The 17,421-nt window shown below is 39.7% G+C and overlaps 1 protein-coding gene across 1 annotated transcript in view; it reads right to left on the bottom strand.

The window, feature by feature from the left end:
* LOC122880560 (dedicator of cytokinesis protein 2-like) overlaps nt 1–17,421 on the bottom strand; it is a 101,760-nt gene that overhangs the window by 47,966 nt on the left and 36,373 nt on the right. The window contains exons 25-26 of the mRNA XM_044205819.1: nt 5,415–5,557; nt 200–295 (exon numbers count right to left, since the gene is read on the bottom strand). Coding sequence (XP_044061754.1) covers nt 200–295; nt 5,415–5,557 — 239 coding nt within the window. The remainder of the gene's footprint in view (nt 1–199; nt 296–5,414; nt 5,558–17,421) is intronic.

Here is a 17,421-nt window from a genome sequence, read left to right as displayed (position 1 = left end):
GTTGACATACTTCGTGTTTCAGAATGAAATTGCATAGCAGACAAGAGTGGATGGAGGGTTGGCTTTTTAATGATTCCACTTTAAACAACAGACAAAGTGAGAAAAATACAGAAAGAAGGGTCTGCAATACTTGACACATCTATTTACAGAAAGTCAAGCAAATACAGTATGGCGGTTATGCAAAGCTGCATGTACTTACGATTAGGGCATGCTCTCGACCCATTGTGATGACTGTCTGGTTGATGACCCTCAGCAGAGACACCACAATGTCCTGAATATGTTTAAATGTTTCCCCCTGAGAAAAACAGAGACGGGGAGCAGAGTAAAAGAAAGAGAATGACAGAGAAGGATGGAGAAGAAAAATAGACAAAGAAACAAAAGATTGTTACATTTCCTCAGGTTGTAAATACATACAAAAACATACACAGATGCAGAACAGAGACTTGTTAGGTTTTGTCTGGACAGCCGTTCTCCCCTCTCATGAACTATCCTCACTGTGAAGACAACCAAGTTTGTGCACACAGTCCAAAGCTTCACTCTGGCTCTGAATACATGAATGGCAGATCAAATGAAACAAGAAAGAGAATACAGTTTTGTGAAACTGAAATTCACAGTCGGTTTACTTTTCAGAAAATGAGCCTCACAGGAACATTCAGTTAATCATCTTCAGTGTGGACATTTGAACCGCAAAGGCTTTTGACACGTGGATGTGGATTTTTCTGTGCACACCTGCTTTCCTATTTCTATGTTTCCCTTCCCTTTGAAGGTACTTTTCTGTCATTTTCTTTTCCTCCATCTGCCCAGAGGAAAACAAAGGGGACAGGATGTATCTAACAGTCTGTCTGTCTGTGTGCCCAGACCTGCCCCCCCGCAAGATTTTAACTGTTTCTAGTTAAAATCTGCATCATCAAAATCTGTCATCTGCGTGGCCAAGTGATGACAGACATTAAGACTGGCACATTAACTATGGTTCTACCTGCTGTCTTTACTCTACTATGCTAGAGCCTTCACACATGAAGTGATGCATTTTCTGCCATTTTGGTTGTTTCGCCTATTGAAAGCAAAAGGAAGATACAAACTGAATAATATTTGCAACTTTTGCAGTGGTCGAGCCTTATAAACAGCAGGCTTTGACATGGTATTCACCAAATGTAACTACTATATCTCTTTAGTAATAAAGATAAAAAAAGGTTTCTTGAACCCAGGAGTAGGCGATATAGATAAATATTCTATCACGGTGTATGTAACCTTATAGCATAATAGTATTTTCTGATAATTCAATTGAAAACTAGATGGGAGTTAGTGGCGATATTGGCAAACTCAAGTATTGTGATATTGTAAATGAAATATCTCAATATCTTTATATGAGAATAGAATGTGGCAATCACTGTTGATGCTATAGGAAACCCTCTCAAAACCCTTTTATGTGAATATGATAACCCAATAAGATTGATTTGCTCTTTTGTTGAGTTGTTTTGTCTGATTTTATTGAGCTAGAACACTCAAATACTGTAAGCTCAGAAAGTGTTATCACTTAACTGTAACACGCAGTTTTAAAGACCTTTAAGATATATCTCTATTTTACAAAATCCAGATGATACTAAATCTTTTATCATAATATCATTATTTTGATTTACTGCCCTGCTGTACTTGAACCACTTTAATAACCTTGATCTGTATTAATTTAACACTGAACATGCAGAAACCTGTCAATACATGATAAGGAAAAAGCCTTTAATAGGATTAACAAATTTAACATTATCAAATAAATACTGAAAATGGCTTTTAATGGCAAAATATTTAAGACATTGTACCAGCTAATAATGCATTATATGTTTACAAAAAAAGAGAAAAGAAATCAAATTGTTTGATGACCCGTGAAGACTGCAAGCAAAGAGAAATGCGGTCTGACTAATGACACACATAAAAATAGGGCAAATCTCTCTCTCTCTCAAAAGTAAGCATGCATATTTAAAATATGCACCTTTACAGATGCATGGCTCCATCTAGAAAGGACAAAGCACACACACGCACAATGCTACAGTGAGCCCAGTCAATGAAAGCTGACTCAGTCTTGCCTGGAGGTAGTAACTCACTAGTGAAGCATCTGCTACATCCAAACACACCTTAGCATTAATGCTCCAGGGTGCATCTGTGTGTGTGTACAACCTTGTTAGCATAATCTGATCCAAGTGTGTGTGTGTGTGTGTGTGTGTGTGTGTGTGTGTGTACCTTATGTGTGTATGTCCTTGTATGAGCTGATCAGCAAAGCATAAAAATGAAGAGGGAAGGTCCAAAAATAACAGAAGTAGGTAAAAAGGACTAAAGTTCAAAGTTTCAAACACACCATTCTCTCTTTCTCTGTCACTGTGTGTGTGTGTGTGTGTGTGTGTGTGCGTGTGTGTGTGTGTGTGTGTGTGTGTGTGTGTGTGTGCGCACGCTGGCCTGATGGCAGATGATTTGAAGGGCCTGATGAGAATCAGGTAGGCATGATTAAACCACATTAAATCTACTGACTCACAGCCACAGGACACAGAAAAGATAAACAACTGTGTAAGTGTGTGTAAGTGTGTGTAAGTGTGTGTAAGTGTGTGTGCGTGTGTGTGCGCGTGTGTGTGTTATCTTGCATACCATTTCCATTTCAGACCACCTCAAACTCACACACACACCTACACACACACTCATGTAGTTAGGTTTAGGCGCAGCTGTTGATCCTAAATAAGCCTAAATCTTTCTGGCTCACTGTAGGTATTTTGGTCTCCTGGAAAGAGTTTCTCAGACAGTCGTCTCAGAGCAGGAAGACGAGAGATGAGACACATCTATCTCTCTCTCTCTCTCTCTCTCTCTCTCTCTCTCTCTCTCTCTCTCTCTCTCTCTCTCTCTCTCTCTCTCTCTCTCTCTCTCTCTCTCTCTCTCTCTCTCTCTCATGCAGAACACAAACACATGGAAGTTGATACTAGTTCATTTATTCCAAACTGTAGCCAGACAGGTTTCTCATCTCTACTGGCAATATGATATAAAAAAATAAAAACAGAAAACAATGTTTTGGGGGTAGGGGAAAGAAAAAAGCGAGAAAGCTCTGGCGAGCCATGTTTTTCTGTCTCTCTCTGTTAGTATCCTCCCTTTATCACACACACACAACTGCATACACACACAAAAGTTACTTATAAATTCAACACAAACTCTCCCACAGACATGAGCATCTGTCTATTGTGTTGTCTTCTCTTCCATCTCTGTCTTTCTTTCTGCATCTCTCTCTAGTTTGGAGACATCTGTGGTGTGACTACTTAATCAGGTACCACCAAGAGCGAGGAAAAGAGAGATGGGTGAAAAACAAAGGAGAGAGGATAGAGAAAATAAGAGGTGAAGGGCGAGGAGCTGAGACTGTCTCCCATCACCTCTTCTTTTACTTCTATTGTCTCTCTTCCATCTGTTTTCTCTCTCCCACCTTCCAATTTCAGGCTGTCATCTCTCAAGCTCACTGTATTGTTTTCTTGTAAAATCCCTCCACCTTATTGTCTATGAAATAAACATTTTCACCTTCGTCTGTTTAGCTGTTAACTCTCTGTCCTGCTTTTCCATTCATTGTTTGGCACACCCTGCATGGCCATAAGCAGTTTTCATTTTTCTGGCCTTTTCTGCTCTCTGTTAATTTTTCCCTTGACAATTTTAAAAACTAATCCTTCATAGTTTGCTATTTCATCCAAATAACGTGTGTGTGTGTGTGTGTGTGTGTGTGCGTGCGTGCAAGTGAGAGAGAGAGAGGCACTGGCAATCAAGATTTTCCCGGTTTTACAAAAAGCTGTGAAACATAAAGAACAGGAGCTATGTAGAGGTGTTGCAGTCAAGGTTCTTATTAAACTATACTATGTGCAGTCTAGCAATACTACAGACACTAGACGATGTAGATGAGTGTGTGTGTGTTTCTTTGATTGCATGTGTTTGTACATGAATAAGTACATTTAAATTCATGGAACATCAGAGCCAGTACTGACACTTAAACGTCATCCAATAGCAGACTTTTGTCCTCATGTAGTTTGATAGAAAACCTGTATGAGGCTGTGCATCACTGTTTTTTTAGTCTGTACATGATTGTATATGTAGCTGTCATGTCCTTTTGACACTCTGCCACCACCGCCACCATTGTATTTTATACCTCAACCGATGCAAATTCATCTCATCAAATTCACTCAACTCCATTCATTCATTACTTCTCTCTCTTCTCTCACTGTCTCCGCTCTCTTGGCTCAAGCTTCATTAGAGCTATCCAAATAAATAGAGCTAGAAAAAAAAACATACCTTCACTTCAAAGACTCAGCAGGCTGTCAACAACTTGCAGGAGCAATTAAAAAGCCCTTGGCTAGATACTTGTGATGTATCTTTTCAGTTTGTGAGTGCGTATTAAAGGTGTTTAGTTCAGGAGCTAACTGGATTTTGTTTCAACAGACTAACATGCAGCAACACGCATGAAACAAAATCAATTAGATTCTAATTGGTCGAGGCGTGCTTCATTGCACGACTGGATGACTGAAGACAAAACAGCTTAAGTCTATTTATTTTACTCTTTAGGAGACATGTTCCACTGGGGTGGCACAGAGCTCAGGGGTAGTTCAAATTCATCCTGTGATGCTAAAACAATAAAGGTCTTCTAATTCATGGGCTGGATCATTTTTACCCTAACATTTTCCCAATAATAATAATTTGTAAGAAGGTGGTATTGAGTAGTTTCAGAGCAATTGATGCTTCACAGTTCAGTCACTCATGAGTTTCTGCTGATTGGTCTGCCTCAACTGTAATAATCTAGTGCTTATTTTCTTGGTTATTTGGATGTTTCTTTTTTTTTTACTAGTCCTGTTCATCTTTTTATATATGCAGATTGTGTCTAGAAAAAGTCTAAACTGGTGTTGTTGCTGCTCACTCCTGGCAAGTGACCATTTAGGCTCTGATTTTGTTTCCCACTGGCATTTGATTATGTTTGTGGAAAATGCAACCACACAGCCACACAGCTACTGTGGCAAGCTGCAGATGATTGGAATTGCTATTTGCATGCTGGGTAACACTACACAGAAAACCTCAAAATGAAAGAAGCTGTAAAGAAATAAAAGAAATGTGGTGACAATGTAGAGAGAGAAAGAAATAAGAACTTGGTATCTTGCCTCAAATAGAAGCTGTGATTGGCAGTTTGTCATGCTATATGCAAAAGCAGGGACCGGGTTGTCCTTGAGTGCAGTCAAAAACATATAGTTAACACTACACTTAATCTAGCAATTGTACTGTAACCATATCCAAATGTAGCCTAGTGCATGTAAGATGGGTTCATTACTGTCTACTTTGAATCAGTCAGAATGCAGTTTAATACCAAGCGTGAACAGGCCATTATGTGTTCTTTACTACAAAATAGCTGTGTGTCTCACCACATTGTCCCTGCTGAGGACCTCCAGAATGTTGTTGAGCAGCTCCAGACTGTTTCTCCTCTCATCATGAGGCCCGTCAGCCATACTGACCAGTGCCCCGCTCAGCTCCCGCAGCATCATGGGTAACAACACATCACGGCACTCTGAAGAAACAAAACCACACACTGTTAAAGATGACAGGTTTAATAACACACACACACACACACACTATAGACTGATTTTTGTACAGAAAGAAAGCCATCAGTAAGAAAAATTGGATCGTGTGATGTTTTATTTTTTAAGAATGCTCTAAGAAGTTAAGAGAACAACATAAACATCAACAATCACAACATCAAGATTTACTTTAATGTGATTCCTCTGAAAAAAACCTTCAAAACCTAAACCCCGGACCCTTACATCAGTTGGTGCAGCACCTGTGGAGACAGCTGCACCCACGCAGCTATGAGTAATGACTGCACCCTGAAGAAGAAATTCAACCCTAACCCCAGACTGCACAATGGAGTGATATCAATCAAGTGTCTATTTACAGTTCCATTTATGTCTGCTGCTCTGTCAGCCACACAGTCAACACATCAATCACCATGGCCTAACGTTTTCTCTTTCCCATCTCCCTGATTAATCCTAATCTTAAATTAATTCACGTGTTAATTTGATAACACATGCAATGCATCATCAGTAATTACATCAATAAAAGCTTATGTTAAAGTGAAGAACACTAAAGTGAGAAAACAATTTCATTAATGCTAAAATATACATAGTTAAACCTACTGTACATGAAAGCATCAATTATATTTTTATACTACTTAGACCTGGTGCTTAACCGCTCTATAAATTCTTTTTGGATGTTCAATGGTCACAGCTCTTTTCTGGGGGTTGCTTGAAGTCATTATAGGAATTATAGAAAATCACTGAGAAACTAAAGGAGCAAAAGTACTGTAGTGGAAAGTGAAGTAAAAGCAGACCTGAGTAAATCAAATGGTGTGTGTGAGACTTTAGCACCTTTCCTAAAGCAGTGAACATCACAAGTTCTTGTAATCTACTAGTCTGACGATATTCAAGGGTGGTTTTCTTAAGCTTTTTTGAATGTGTCTTAAATCTTCTCAAAGGGTATTTGCTATGCAGTAATAAGGTTAAGACTGGTAGCTTGCTATCCAGATTAGTCAAAGATTTCATGAAACAATGTGCTTCATGCACATGGTGACTATCATTGAGGTTTTATGGCATAAATGGGGTGGGAGATTTTACTTTGGAAAAACAAATAAACAAACAAATTCAACTGATGTAACCTCGACCAGTGTTTGGACAATAAACTATATGTATAAAAACAAAATGTAGGAATAAAATGTGACTCAGCGGTTCAATAGAATGACTAAAGCTCTTAGAGTGCCACATCTACTTGGATTTTTTCCAAAGTATAGCATAAACTTTCACACTGATGAATGTGTTTATTTGCTGTCCCACAATATTCTTCATGCAGCAACAAGGAAGAGTTTTAAAAATAGCCCTTGCTCTCAGCTGCAACTTCAAACTTAGAAAGATTCAAGTTTCTTTAAGTTTATTTTAATGCTAAACTAACATAAAGAGAAAGCAATGGCTTCTCGTGAGGCTGAAAAAATGCAGGGCTAAACCTTCTATCTGCTTAGTAAAATGGGTGACATTTACTTTAAGATGTCTATCTAAGCTTTTAACTTTATTGAGAATTTGCTGACACAAAACTAGGCTTCTAAAACTACACGTTGTTTTGTGGACACTGAACACTGCTATTTGATGATTTAATGATAAGACTGGCAATTTGACTAGGCATACTCGGACAGATAACTGAAATCATTGATTTTTAAGGAAGCCATCCTACTAAAATTCTCCTCTGATCTTGTTTAGAAATCAGCAGAGCTGTCGCAAAATTACTAAAGACGGTCACAGTCTAAGGCTACAGTAAACTGATTAAAATAGATACTATTAAAGACAGGTCAAATTATTCACCTCAAGGTCAGGTATAAATGATGTACTATGCAGTTACAAATATGTATAATATAAGAAAACTGCAATGTATTTTTTCAACTCGTCTACCTTGACCTCTCCCTTTCTTGTCTTCTTTCTCCTTCTTTTTGCCCCCCAACTTCCTCCACCCCATCCCTCTCTTGTAGCCGCAGGTAGACAGAGCCCATTAAAAGCTCATTTGGGCTGATGCTCGTTAGTTCCATTATTAACTGAGCCAAGCCTATATGCCTGCTGAGTGGACCCTCATCACAGCACTCACTCCATCACACAAACATGCAGAGAGGGGGGGTATGCATGAGTTACTGAATGCCCTCAGTGACTCAGAGAAATGGAGGGAGGAGAAGGAGGAGGAGACAGAGGAGGGGCCTGGACAGGTAGAGGAAATCCAACGGGAGGAGAGGGAGGTTTAAGACACTAGGAAGGATTGGATGACAAACAAAAGTAGTATCTCAGTAGTATCTCAATCTATTTAACATAATGTATAATGTAAAACTTCAAAAATGAAACAGGGAGGCCTCCTGGTCTGTGACCTTTAAAAAGATAGAGGATGGTGATTTAGATGCACCCAGCTTTGTATTTGAGTAGAAACCCTGCTAAATCTGTTTAATCCATCAAAGCAGAAAGTCATCATCTTGTGTCCTTTTAGATAGAGAAAACAATGGGTTATGTTTTATAGCATTATTGTTGCGTGTGCGAGCTCAAGAATTAATCCATCTGCCTTCCGGGGGCTGGATGTACCATGAAACCTGTGGAGATCTCTGTTCCCTGGTGAAATGACCCCAAAGCCACCTGCTTCTTTATTTCTATTGATCTAAGAAATAAATCCAGCTGATATTTTTAGGTGCAACATGTTCAGGGGAGGGAAAGTGAAATAGAGAACAGCTGGAGGGGGTTGAAAGGGTATCCTGTTGTGTGATACACTGTGTGTCAGGAACCAGGCGTAATGAAAAAAAAATACCACGACAGCAAGTTTCAAGGTCTACGCCTACGCCGACCGTGCATAACATTACTGCCCATTGAGTAGTTTGCGTGCATTATGTAAGGCGTTTTGGATAGGAAGCTGAGTTAAGTACCTTCTTTGTAGGTACACAATTTTGTCTTGGGTTAGGCGTGATCTGTCTCACTTTCTATATTTATCCCTTCTGCCAACAAACAAAATGAGGGAGAGAAAGAAAATCTGCTAGAAAGAGTTAGAGATGGAGCATAATAAAGACTTGTTGGACAAAAAAGCCAAACAGAAAATATACTATTTCATTGTGGTTATTTTCTAAATAAAGAAAACTTTCTGCAATGGTCAGGTAGCAGGCATACTCAGATTGTATGTACTGTACTATAGACTGCTGCAATTTCATTGTCCACAGTGACATAATCTGCTGGTCTCCGGTCGAACTTTCTACAGGGCCTGCTGACACTGGAAGAGTATACACCAATTTGAAGAGTGAATACTCTCTGCATACAAAAGCTCCGAGAAGAGCACAGATTATACAGAGTAAAACACCTTTAATTCAATCAGCAGCTGCTTCACATCTTAAAATTCAGAAAACTTACAGAAAACCATGAGCACCCTAATAGTTTGCTCATCTCCAGCATCCTACTTTGACAGATCTGTCAGGGTGTGTATTGTCTGTTTTGATTTTACTTCCCTTCAAAACTCCTCTGGAGGCCCTGAATATGAGCATCAAAAATGTACAGTCTGCCTTCGTAATGCTCCTCCAAACTCTGATGCCGATAGTCTTCAGTCACTGTTGCTGAACAGTGCCTTTAACTTTGCAGGTATGTCTCAGTGCCTTGCCTGGCCTGGAATAACATCAGGAATGTTAATATCTGCTGCTTCAGCCTGAATGGTAGCTTTCTCTGAGACTTCTTTGAACTGCACCGTGGTCCTCCGGGCTTTCAGTCTTGTAAGAACACCAGCTACAATGGTGTGCAGTTCCCAGGTCTAGGTCATTCTCTGGGGCTCTGCAATGTGGCTGACCGTACACTCTGACCTCTGTGAAGAAAAGTGTGTTTGTACCAACAGAGGGATATGCAAATAAACTTTCTTGCACACTGATGAGTAAGTTCTCTCCTTTTTTAAAAACAAATGATACTTCCTCACAGTGGATCACATCAGTGGTCCAATCAAACATGATGGATGCTTCCTGCATTTGTTCTTAGACTTTTTTTAAACAGATATTGCAAGAGCACACACTGTGAGTGGAGCCAGCTGAGGCCATTTTAGTGGGATTTTATTTCTTGACTGAGTCAAAATAAACCTTAGGAGTACTATCATTTGTATAATTTTGCCCTTAATGGAGCTAGAGGGACTTTCATTGTTACTGTGCTTCTGCCAGCATATCCTTCTCTCATACCTCCTGGTGGCTGTCTTTCCCTTTTATGTGTGTCTCACTTTCTTCATCTGTTATTTCTATTTCTTGTGTTCCCCGGTCCTCTATGTATAACGCAATCTCTTTCCATCTTGTTTGTTTCTGTCTGCTGACCCCTCTGTGTCATTTCAAACCTTTGGTCCCTGTTCTGTGGAAGACATCTTGCCTGGTTCCTGTGATGAAGTACCTGGGAGTACACATGGACAATAAACAGGACTGGGCTAAGAACACTCAAGCTCTGTACAGGAAGGGCCAGAGCCGCCACTATTTTCTGAGGAGGCTGAGGTCCTTCAACATCTGCCGGACAATGCTGAAGATGTTTTATGAGTCTGTGGTGGCCAGTGCTATCCTGCATGCTGTTGCATACTGGGGCAGCAGGTTAAGGGTAGCGGACGCCAACAGACTCAACAAACTGATCCGTAAGGTCAGTGACATTGTGGGGGTGGAGCTGGACTCTCTGGCGGTGGTGTCAGAGAGGAGGATGCTGGCCAAACTACATGCCATCTTGGACAGTGTCTCCCACCCACTCCATGACGTACTGGTCAAGCAAAGGAGTATCTTGAGCGGAAGACTCATCCCCCCAAAAGTACCACAGAGCGCCACAGGAAGTCATTCCTGCCTGTGGCCATCAAACTCTTTAACTCCTCCCTCTAAGTGTTAGTCTGTATGACCCTAAGTCATTAAACTGGACATTGATCATTACATCTCTGCAATACTTGAAATAATTGTGCAATATCCTGTGTTAATACTCCGGTGCAATATTCTAGTTTTTCCTATTTATTGATATTGATATTTATTCATACCTCTATTACTGCTGTGCAATATCCACCGTGTCATAATAAGCTTAATAGGCTACACTTAACTTGACAGTACATGCACTATTACGTATTACTTATGTTATTACATTGTATTATTATACCGTATTATCATTATCAACCGGTAAACCCACTTTGTACTTCACACTTATTTTATTTTATACTTATACCCACCTGGTACTTAATTTATTTTCTGACCTGTATTATAGTGTATTGTATTATATTTTTTGCTAGTACTTCCTGTGTGCACTGACGTAAAGGTGAGCTGCTGTAACAAAGAGTTTCCCTTCGGGGATCAATAAAGTATTTCTGATTCTGATTCTGATTACTCTTGATTGCCATTTCTTGGCTTTCTGTCACATCAACTTACTGTTCTGTCCATCATAATTCTGCTTCTCTAACTCAAGCATTTCAGGTAAAATTCATTTCACCACAAACTTTCAGTAACATATCAGTAATTTGCTACCTATTAACTGATCCAACCAATCACCAGTTTTGTGTTGTCGCAAAGCTGTGTATCTCATCTTCTCAGTGAGTATAGAACAGTACTACATGTGCTATGTGCTGTAGATATGCTTTGGCTTGTGCCTCTCAGACAGAACTTTCGGGCTGCATACAAATCCGGCATCCTTCGCTAGGATTGGCAGAGTCTAACCCCAGTCATGGCCCTAATCCTATAACCTTAAACCATTTTTGCAGAGGTCTGTTTGGTGGAGCTTGCTAGCGGCTGCTTTGTAACAAAGAAGCCTACAAAGAGACACTGCCTGAGAGGCTCAACAAAAGGTAAAAGAGGGGGTAGTGGCAGGGGAAGTGAAAAAGTGGAAGACTTGTTAAACTGTGAAACTGAGAAAAGAGAGAGAAGACATTTGAAATTATGCAGTTGTTGCTTTTTACTCACATTTGTAATGGAAAAGGCACAACTTCACACACACACACACACACACACACACACACACACTCTTGTGACTAAAATGAACATTGATGAATGCACCAATGATTGCACTTTCCTATGCACACCTGTTTTTCTATGCTCCACTTGCCTGTGTGATTTAGTTGCATGTTTTGTGTTTTAGCCTGCGGTGCAACAATGCAGTAAATCAATTCAGCCATGCTGTGGAAAAAAAGCTTTGCCAACAGGCACTGACTGACAAATGGAAATCAAGGTCTTGGAGTAAACATTGAGATGCATTTTAACTTTTTAAAGTATTTACAGAAATACACACAGGTGCTGACGCATAATACAAAACATATTCAGAACACACACCAACAGAGCTTCAAGTACTCATCTATATTCAATTGGAAATTTCTGTTTATTCTAGCCGTAATCTCAGCCTTTGATTATTAATACCAATGTGTGTCTGAGTGCCCAAGTGTGAATTGTCCTTTTTGTGTCTGATTTTTGTGTCTTCACCGCTATTTGATGTGTAAGAGCTGGAATCTCTTAGTCCCTGTGTGAGAGTGTGGTTATGTGTTTAGGTTACCAAGTTTGTGAGAGCCGACAGCCGACAGTGCTGGCAGGCCACCACACAGAGAGCAGCTCTGATGGCTCAGCAGCCAGCTCATCCTTTCTCTGTTCCATTTTTTCATTTGACAGCCAAACACAATAAACTATAGCACATGATAATGAGATGCAACCTCAGTTTCTAAGAGGCATGTAAATCAGAGGTGTATTCCTCTTTCTCTCGATCCCACTCTCTTCCCTTGCTTTGGTTGTCGTGTCTTGCTTTCAGGAAGATAGAGTGATAGAAAAGATGATAATGAGGAGCTTTGGTGGCGCAACAATAAGTAAATCTTCTGAGTTGAGAGGGGGTTGGGATCAAGCCAACTGTCTTCCCGCTTGGTGATGACTAAATGTCTCTCTCAGCAGGTTTTTCATCTCTCCGTGTCACTGTGGGTGTCTCCTCTCATCCACTCTCCCTACATCCCTCATTGGTCTTCCTCCCTCCTTCCTCACTTTTTCCCTTGCTCCATCTTTAAACCCGTCGACACTTCTTTCCTTTTTTTTTAAATTGCTGGTTCGATGTGGTGTAGTGGTAAAATATATTTGACATATATGATTTGTAAAAGCTAAAAAGAAAGCTGTCTCAAAATGTTTTAGTGGGGTAATAGAAATGCATAAAATTGTCTTGCCTGTGTGAATGAGTGCTCTCCCGAAAGCATAGGCTGATAAGTTACAGATGATAGAGTGCACTAGTGAATGATGGTGATATACAGTGGAAATGATGCCTGCATCACTGTGATTTTTGCTATGATGCTGATAAGACCTAGCACAGAACAAATACTGTCAGCAAAGTAAACACAGTAAAGGGTGCTGCCTTGAGTATAATTTATTTTTTATGTTTTCTCCCAAGTATACATAAATACACACACAAAAAATAGACCAGAACTTTAACAAGAAATCAACAATATAGATATCACACCATGTATGAATTGATATTTGCTCATTAGTCCAGACAGAACTGGGCATGTTTGTCTTGTTTACCACTAAAACAAAGATTTTAAGCACAGATAACAAGTACTAGATACTGATGATACTGTTCAGATAATCCCTTGAGTGTCGCTTCCAGATGCAGCGTCTTGTCATTTCAGCTTGTGTTTCAAACATTGTGTAATTTATCTTTCTCCCCACCTGTCTTAGTCACTGTCTGAGTCACCCACTAATTGCCACCCCTCATCTCTGCCTTCCTCCTCTGCTCCGTCTTCTATTTGACTATGAAATTGATTGACCAATTAGTCTGTTGGTAGCATTAGTTGCTACTGCATTTTTTGATCAATTTAACTGAGGCAGATCAATGGTAGATGAATGTGGTGAATGATCTCACTGCTTTGACTGATGGGCAGCCTTATTCCCAGTGGCCTCTTATAGGAGAGTACTATATCTCAGAGATGCTGGTTCTGGTTAAGCCTATATCTGATTTCAGTTTTTAAATCCTGCTTTGTATTTTGCCCAGACTGGATAATAGGATGAGCACATATGCTCAGTCTGTACCATTGTATCTTTATTCACTTTATATTACCTTCAATTAACTTTAAGTGTTGAAATCAATTGTCATAATATCTTCAATGCCATCCACTTCAACTGTTATTGCTGCTGCTGCTGTATAATGATCCAGTGTCCCAATGGGGATTATTTTGCTATAACCTGAGAAATGTAACAGAGATGCCCCACTTAGCTGTGCAGTGGAAAGCCAGGGTCCTCCTGTCTCACATCTGTACCAAATGAATTAATGGCTAAGTGTGTTGATACACTGACCATTGTGTCCCTCTACTGTCCTTGTCTGCATTCAGTTTCCATCGAGATCAACCCACAGACACAAGCATGGATCAGAATATAAATGAGACGAAGCGAGAAGAAAGAGGCATTTCCCAAAATGATTAAACTCCATTCACTTTGCTCCATTAGTCTCATCCATCCCTCTTCGCCCACCGTTTCATCCACAACCTCCCAAACTGCCACCTCTGCAGACTTTGAATGAATGACAGAAACTACCTCTCTCTCTCATTAGAGAGAGAGAGAGAGAGAGAGAGAGAGAGAGAGAGAGAGAGAGAGAGAGAGAGAGAGAGAGGTAGCTCTACAGTAAGCACAGTTATTTTGGGTCAGCCTGTACAACAACAGTCAGAAATCATTTGTGGCAGATGGCCACCCAAAAACACATATTAACACACACACACACACACACACACTCTTGTGCCCAATTTACATTCATAATTCTATGACAGTAAGGCGTGACATGAACTTTGATGTGATGTAACAAAAGCTAATGTAATGTAACAGCAGAAAATAAAATACTAGAGCAAGACACAGCAGGAGGTAAGGGAAGAGAAGAGGTATGCAGTAAACAAAGATACTGTAGATCATAAGGAGCAGTGTGGAGCAGAAAAGAGAGAAGCACTTTTGAGACAGCCTGAGGGGACACAGCAGCCATATTACTATTACATTTTTTTATGATCCACATGTCCGTCTCTTAATATCTCTATATAACTAAGGATAAAACATATGGGGGCTTACTGGACCACCAAGCAACCTGTTACACACCATGCACACTCACACACACTGAGCAGTTGTAAAGCTGACAGCTTTGAAATTACAGCTCAACCAGCTGCTTTGAGAAAGGCTAGGAGACATAAATGCAGGTCCCTTGTGGTGCATACAAACACTTGCCTACCCTCAGGTTAACCCTCACATATACTCACATACCATCTTTCCACTATAAAAAACACTGGCTTTTTACATCTGCTTTTAAGAGTAGATTTAGTTCAAGTAAGAAAAAGTATGAACACAGCCTAATCTTACTTTAGACCACATGGAGTAAATAAGTTAAATCTAGATTCATACCCAGATCCTGCTTGGTTACCATCTTTGTCATCTGAAGCTCTCTTAGAAGCCAGATGTAGAAAACCAGATTCAGTATCATAACTGGGGCCTAAAGTGACCTGTCACTAATGCTGATTGGTAGAGAATGTGGGGACAACTGAGATCTCTCAGCACTGATTAAATCCTGACGATAATAACTGTATAGTACATCACTCATCCATATTCATCAAGCACTGACATGCATCTGTTAAGTAATTACAGAAGGGTGAGCGTGAACAATGTCAACAATACGTATAATGTGCTGCAGTAAAAAGCAAGCAATTTAAGTAATGAGATTGCTGCTGTTTATATGGACTGATATGAATGATAAATAAACAAAAAATACTTCTACACTAGAGACACAGGCTTTTCTAGATTTTCTGATTTTATGTATTTTGTGTTAATTTTACGTCATGTTATATATTCATCTAGTATTCATCTTACAGGAGCATTACACTAAAACATATAGGGTTTCCCTTAATCTATTTGTGCTACAAGACAGATGACATGACTGCAGTCTTTTCTACAGCTGTACAGATGGAGGAGGGGAAATGGCGGCCTGGCTGAGAAAATACAGAGGGTTAGTGGATTGCATCAGGGACTCTGACCAGCTTCAGGAAATGAGTGGGCAAACAAAATGACAGACTCATCCCTCTGTCACTCTGCTCTTTGCTCTCCCTGATCTCTCGTCCCCCCCCCCAATCTGTGTTAATGCTCTCAATCTGTCACTGTGATTGCCTGACGGCATTATAATTTGCCCAAATTGAGCCATAATGCGCCTCATAAATTTAATTTTGTCTCAAAACCAGATTAACCCATATGACAGGATGCACATGTGTATGTGTGCATGTGTGTCAGTGTGTGTACATGTGTATTTTGTGTGTGTACAGTATGTGCTTGCCAAGACTCTTAATCCCAGGAGCGTATGCTGAATAAATCAGAGGAGTATTTTTGAGTAAGACAAAAAATAATTCAATCCCTTCAAACATTGCCCATCGATGCAAACCAGTCATGAGAAAGCCAAGCACACAGACAGTCAAAATCAGTAAGTTGGACACAAACACAGACACCTTCACACACAAAAATTTCAAACCAGGGATGGAGAAAAATGAATTCATGTGACCATGTGACAGGACCTAATTACACAAATAGCAACTGCTTTCCTACTGAATAACAACAACAAAAAACAACCTTACATAAAAATATGTAACAATCTTACATACATACATGGAAGTTAAGGACTTATCGTTTTCTGGTTTTCCCTGATTTTCTACAAAAATTACCCATATTTTTTCGGAAAGGAGCTGATTAATTTAAACCAATTTTCATCCAGATTTTAGTCCTCACACAGCCAAACGCTCTTGTGTTTTCTACTGAAAGAAGATGCTGACAATCGTAGTTTGCAGTAAACAATGTCCTCTTGCAATGAGAACAGCTCAGAAAATCTTCCAGTTACAGCATGTGAGGGAAAAAGCAAACGTAGATGTGCTGCTCCACTTAAAAAAAACAAGGAATGGTTAAAATACAGTGTGTGTGAGTGGTTGAATTGCAAATGGTACTTTTATAATCCAATTACCACCCAGATTTTTGTATTATTGATTTTTTAATCAGCTTTTTTATATCGGAAATAAAGACCAATGAATTCGCAGATTTTTTTATATAAAAAGGAAAAAACAAAAATAATGACCCCTAAGATCGTTCATTCTCATTCTCTGTCAAACATGAGCAAGCAAGTGATCTCCTGTCTCATGCTGACACACACACACACACACCATCCCCTTCCATCATCTATCCTCTCCTTGACTGTCGGTGGCTTGACATTTTTCCCTGGAGAGTGGGCTTGGCAGGCCTGCTCAGACAGACACTCAGACAGACAGGTAGGGTTATTAAATATGTATTGCAGTGCAGTGATAGGACACTGGGGCCATTATATATATATATATATATATATATATATATATATATATATATATATATATATATATATATATAATTAATTTAGCTCTGCTGCATATTTCAGCCATCTGTGGCACTCTAGCATACAAGCCCTCTGATTAGCATCCCAATGCTAAAATGCATCTCAATTAGACTGAGTGTCAGCCCTCATTTGGTGAGGCAGGGATCGAGATGGAATGGACCAATATATAAATGAACAAATAAATAAATAAGCACTTTATCAGAGGAGGGGCTAGGTGTCGCTGACCAACAGCATGCAGGTTTGCTGATAGATTGTGTATGAGCAAGCTTTAAACTTTAAATCACTTTTGGACAATTTAATAACAAAACAAGGCCAGTCTCTCTCTTTCTCTCACAAACTCACTTGTTTTTTTTTTGCTCTCCCCATGCTATTTTGTTTTCTCTCAGCAACACCATCCACATGTTCTCTCCTCTCTCTTTATCTGTGTCAAATCCTGTGTTCCTTCTTTTCCAACCAGCTTTTGTCTCTTCCACACTCCTCTCTCATCCATCTTTCC

Source organism: Siniperca chuatsi, linkage group LG8 (assembly GCF_020085105.1).
Source record: "Siniperca chuatsi isolate FFG_IHB_CAS linkage group LG8, ASM2008510v1, whole genome shotgun sequence".
In the NCBI taxonomy this organism is placed as follows: domain Eukaryota; kingdom Metazoa; phylum Chordata; class Actinopteri; order Centrarchiformes; family Sinipercidae; genus Siniperca; species Siniperca chuatsi.
The sequence above is the reverse complement of the archived record's forward strand: the minus strand, read 5'-3'. Positions and strand labels throughout refer to the sequence as shown.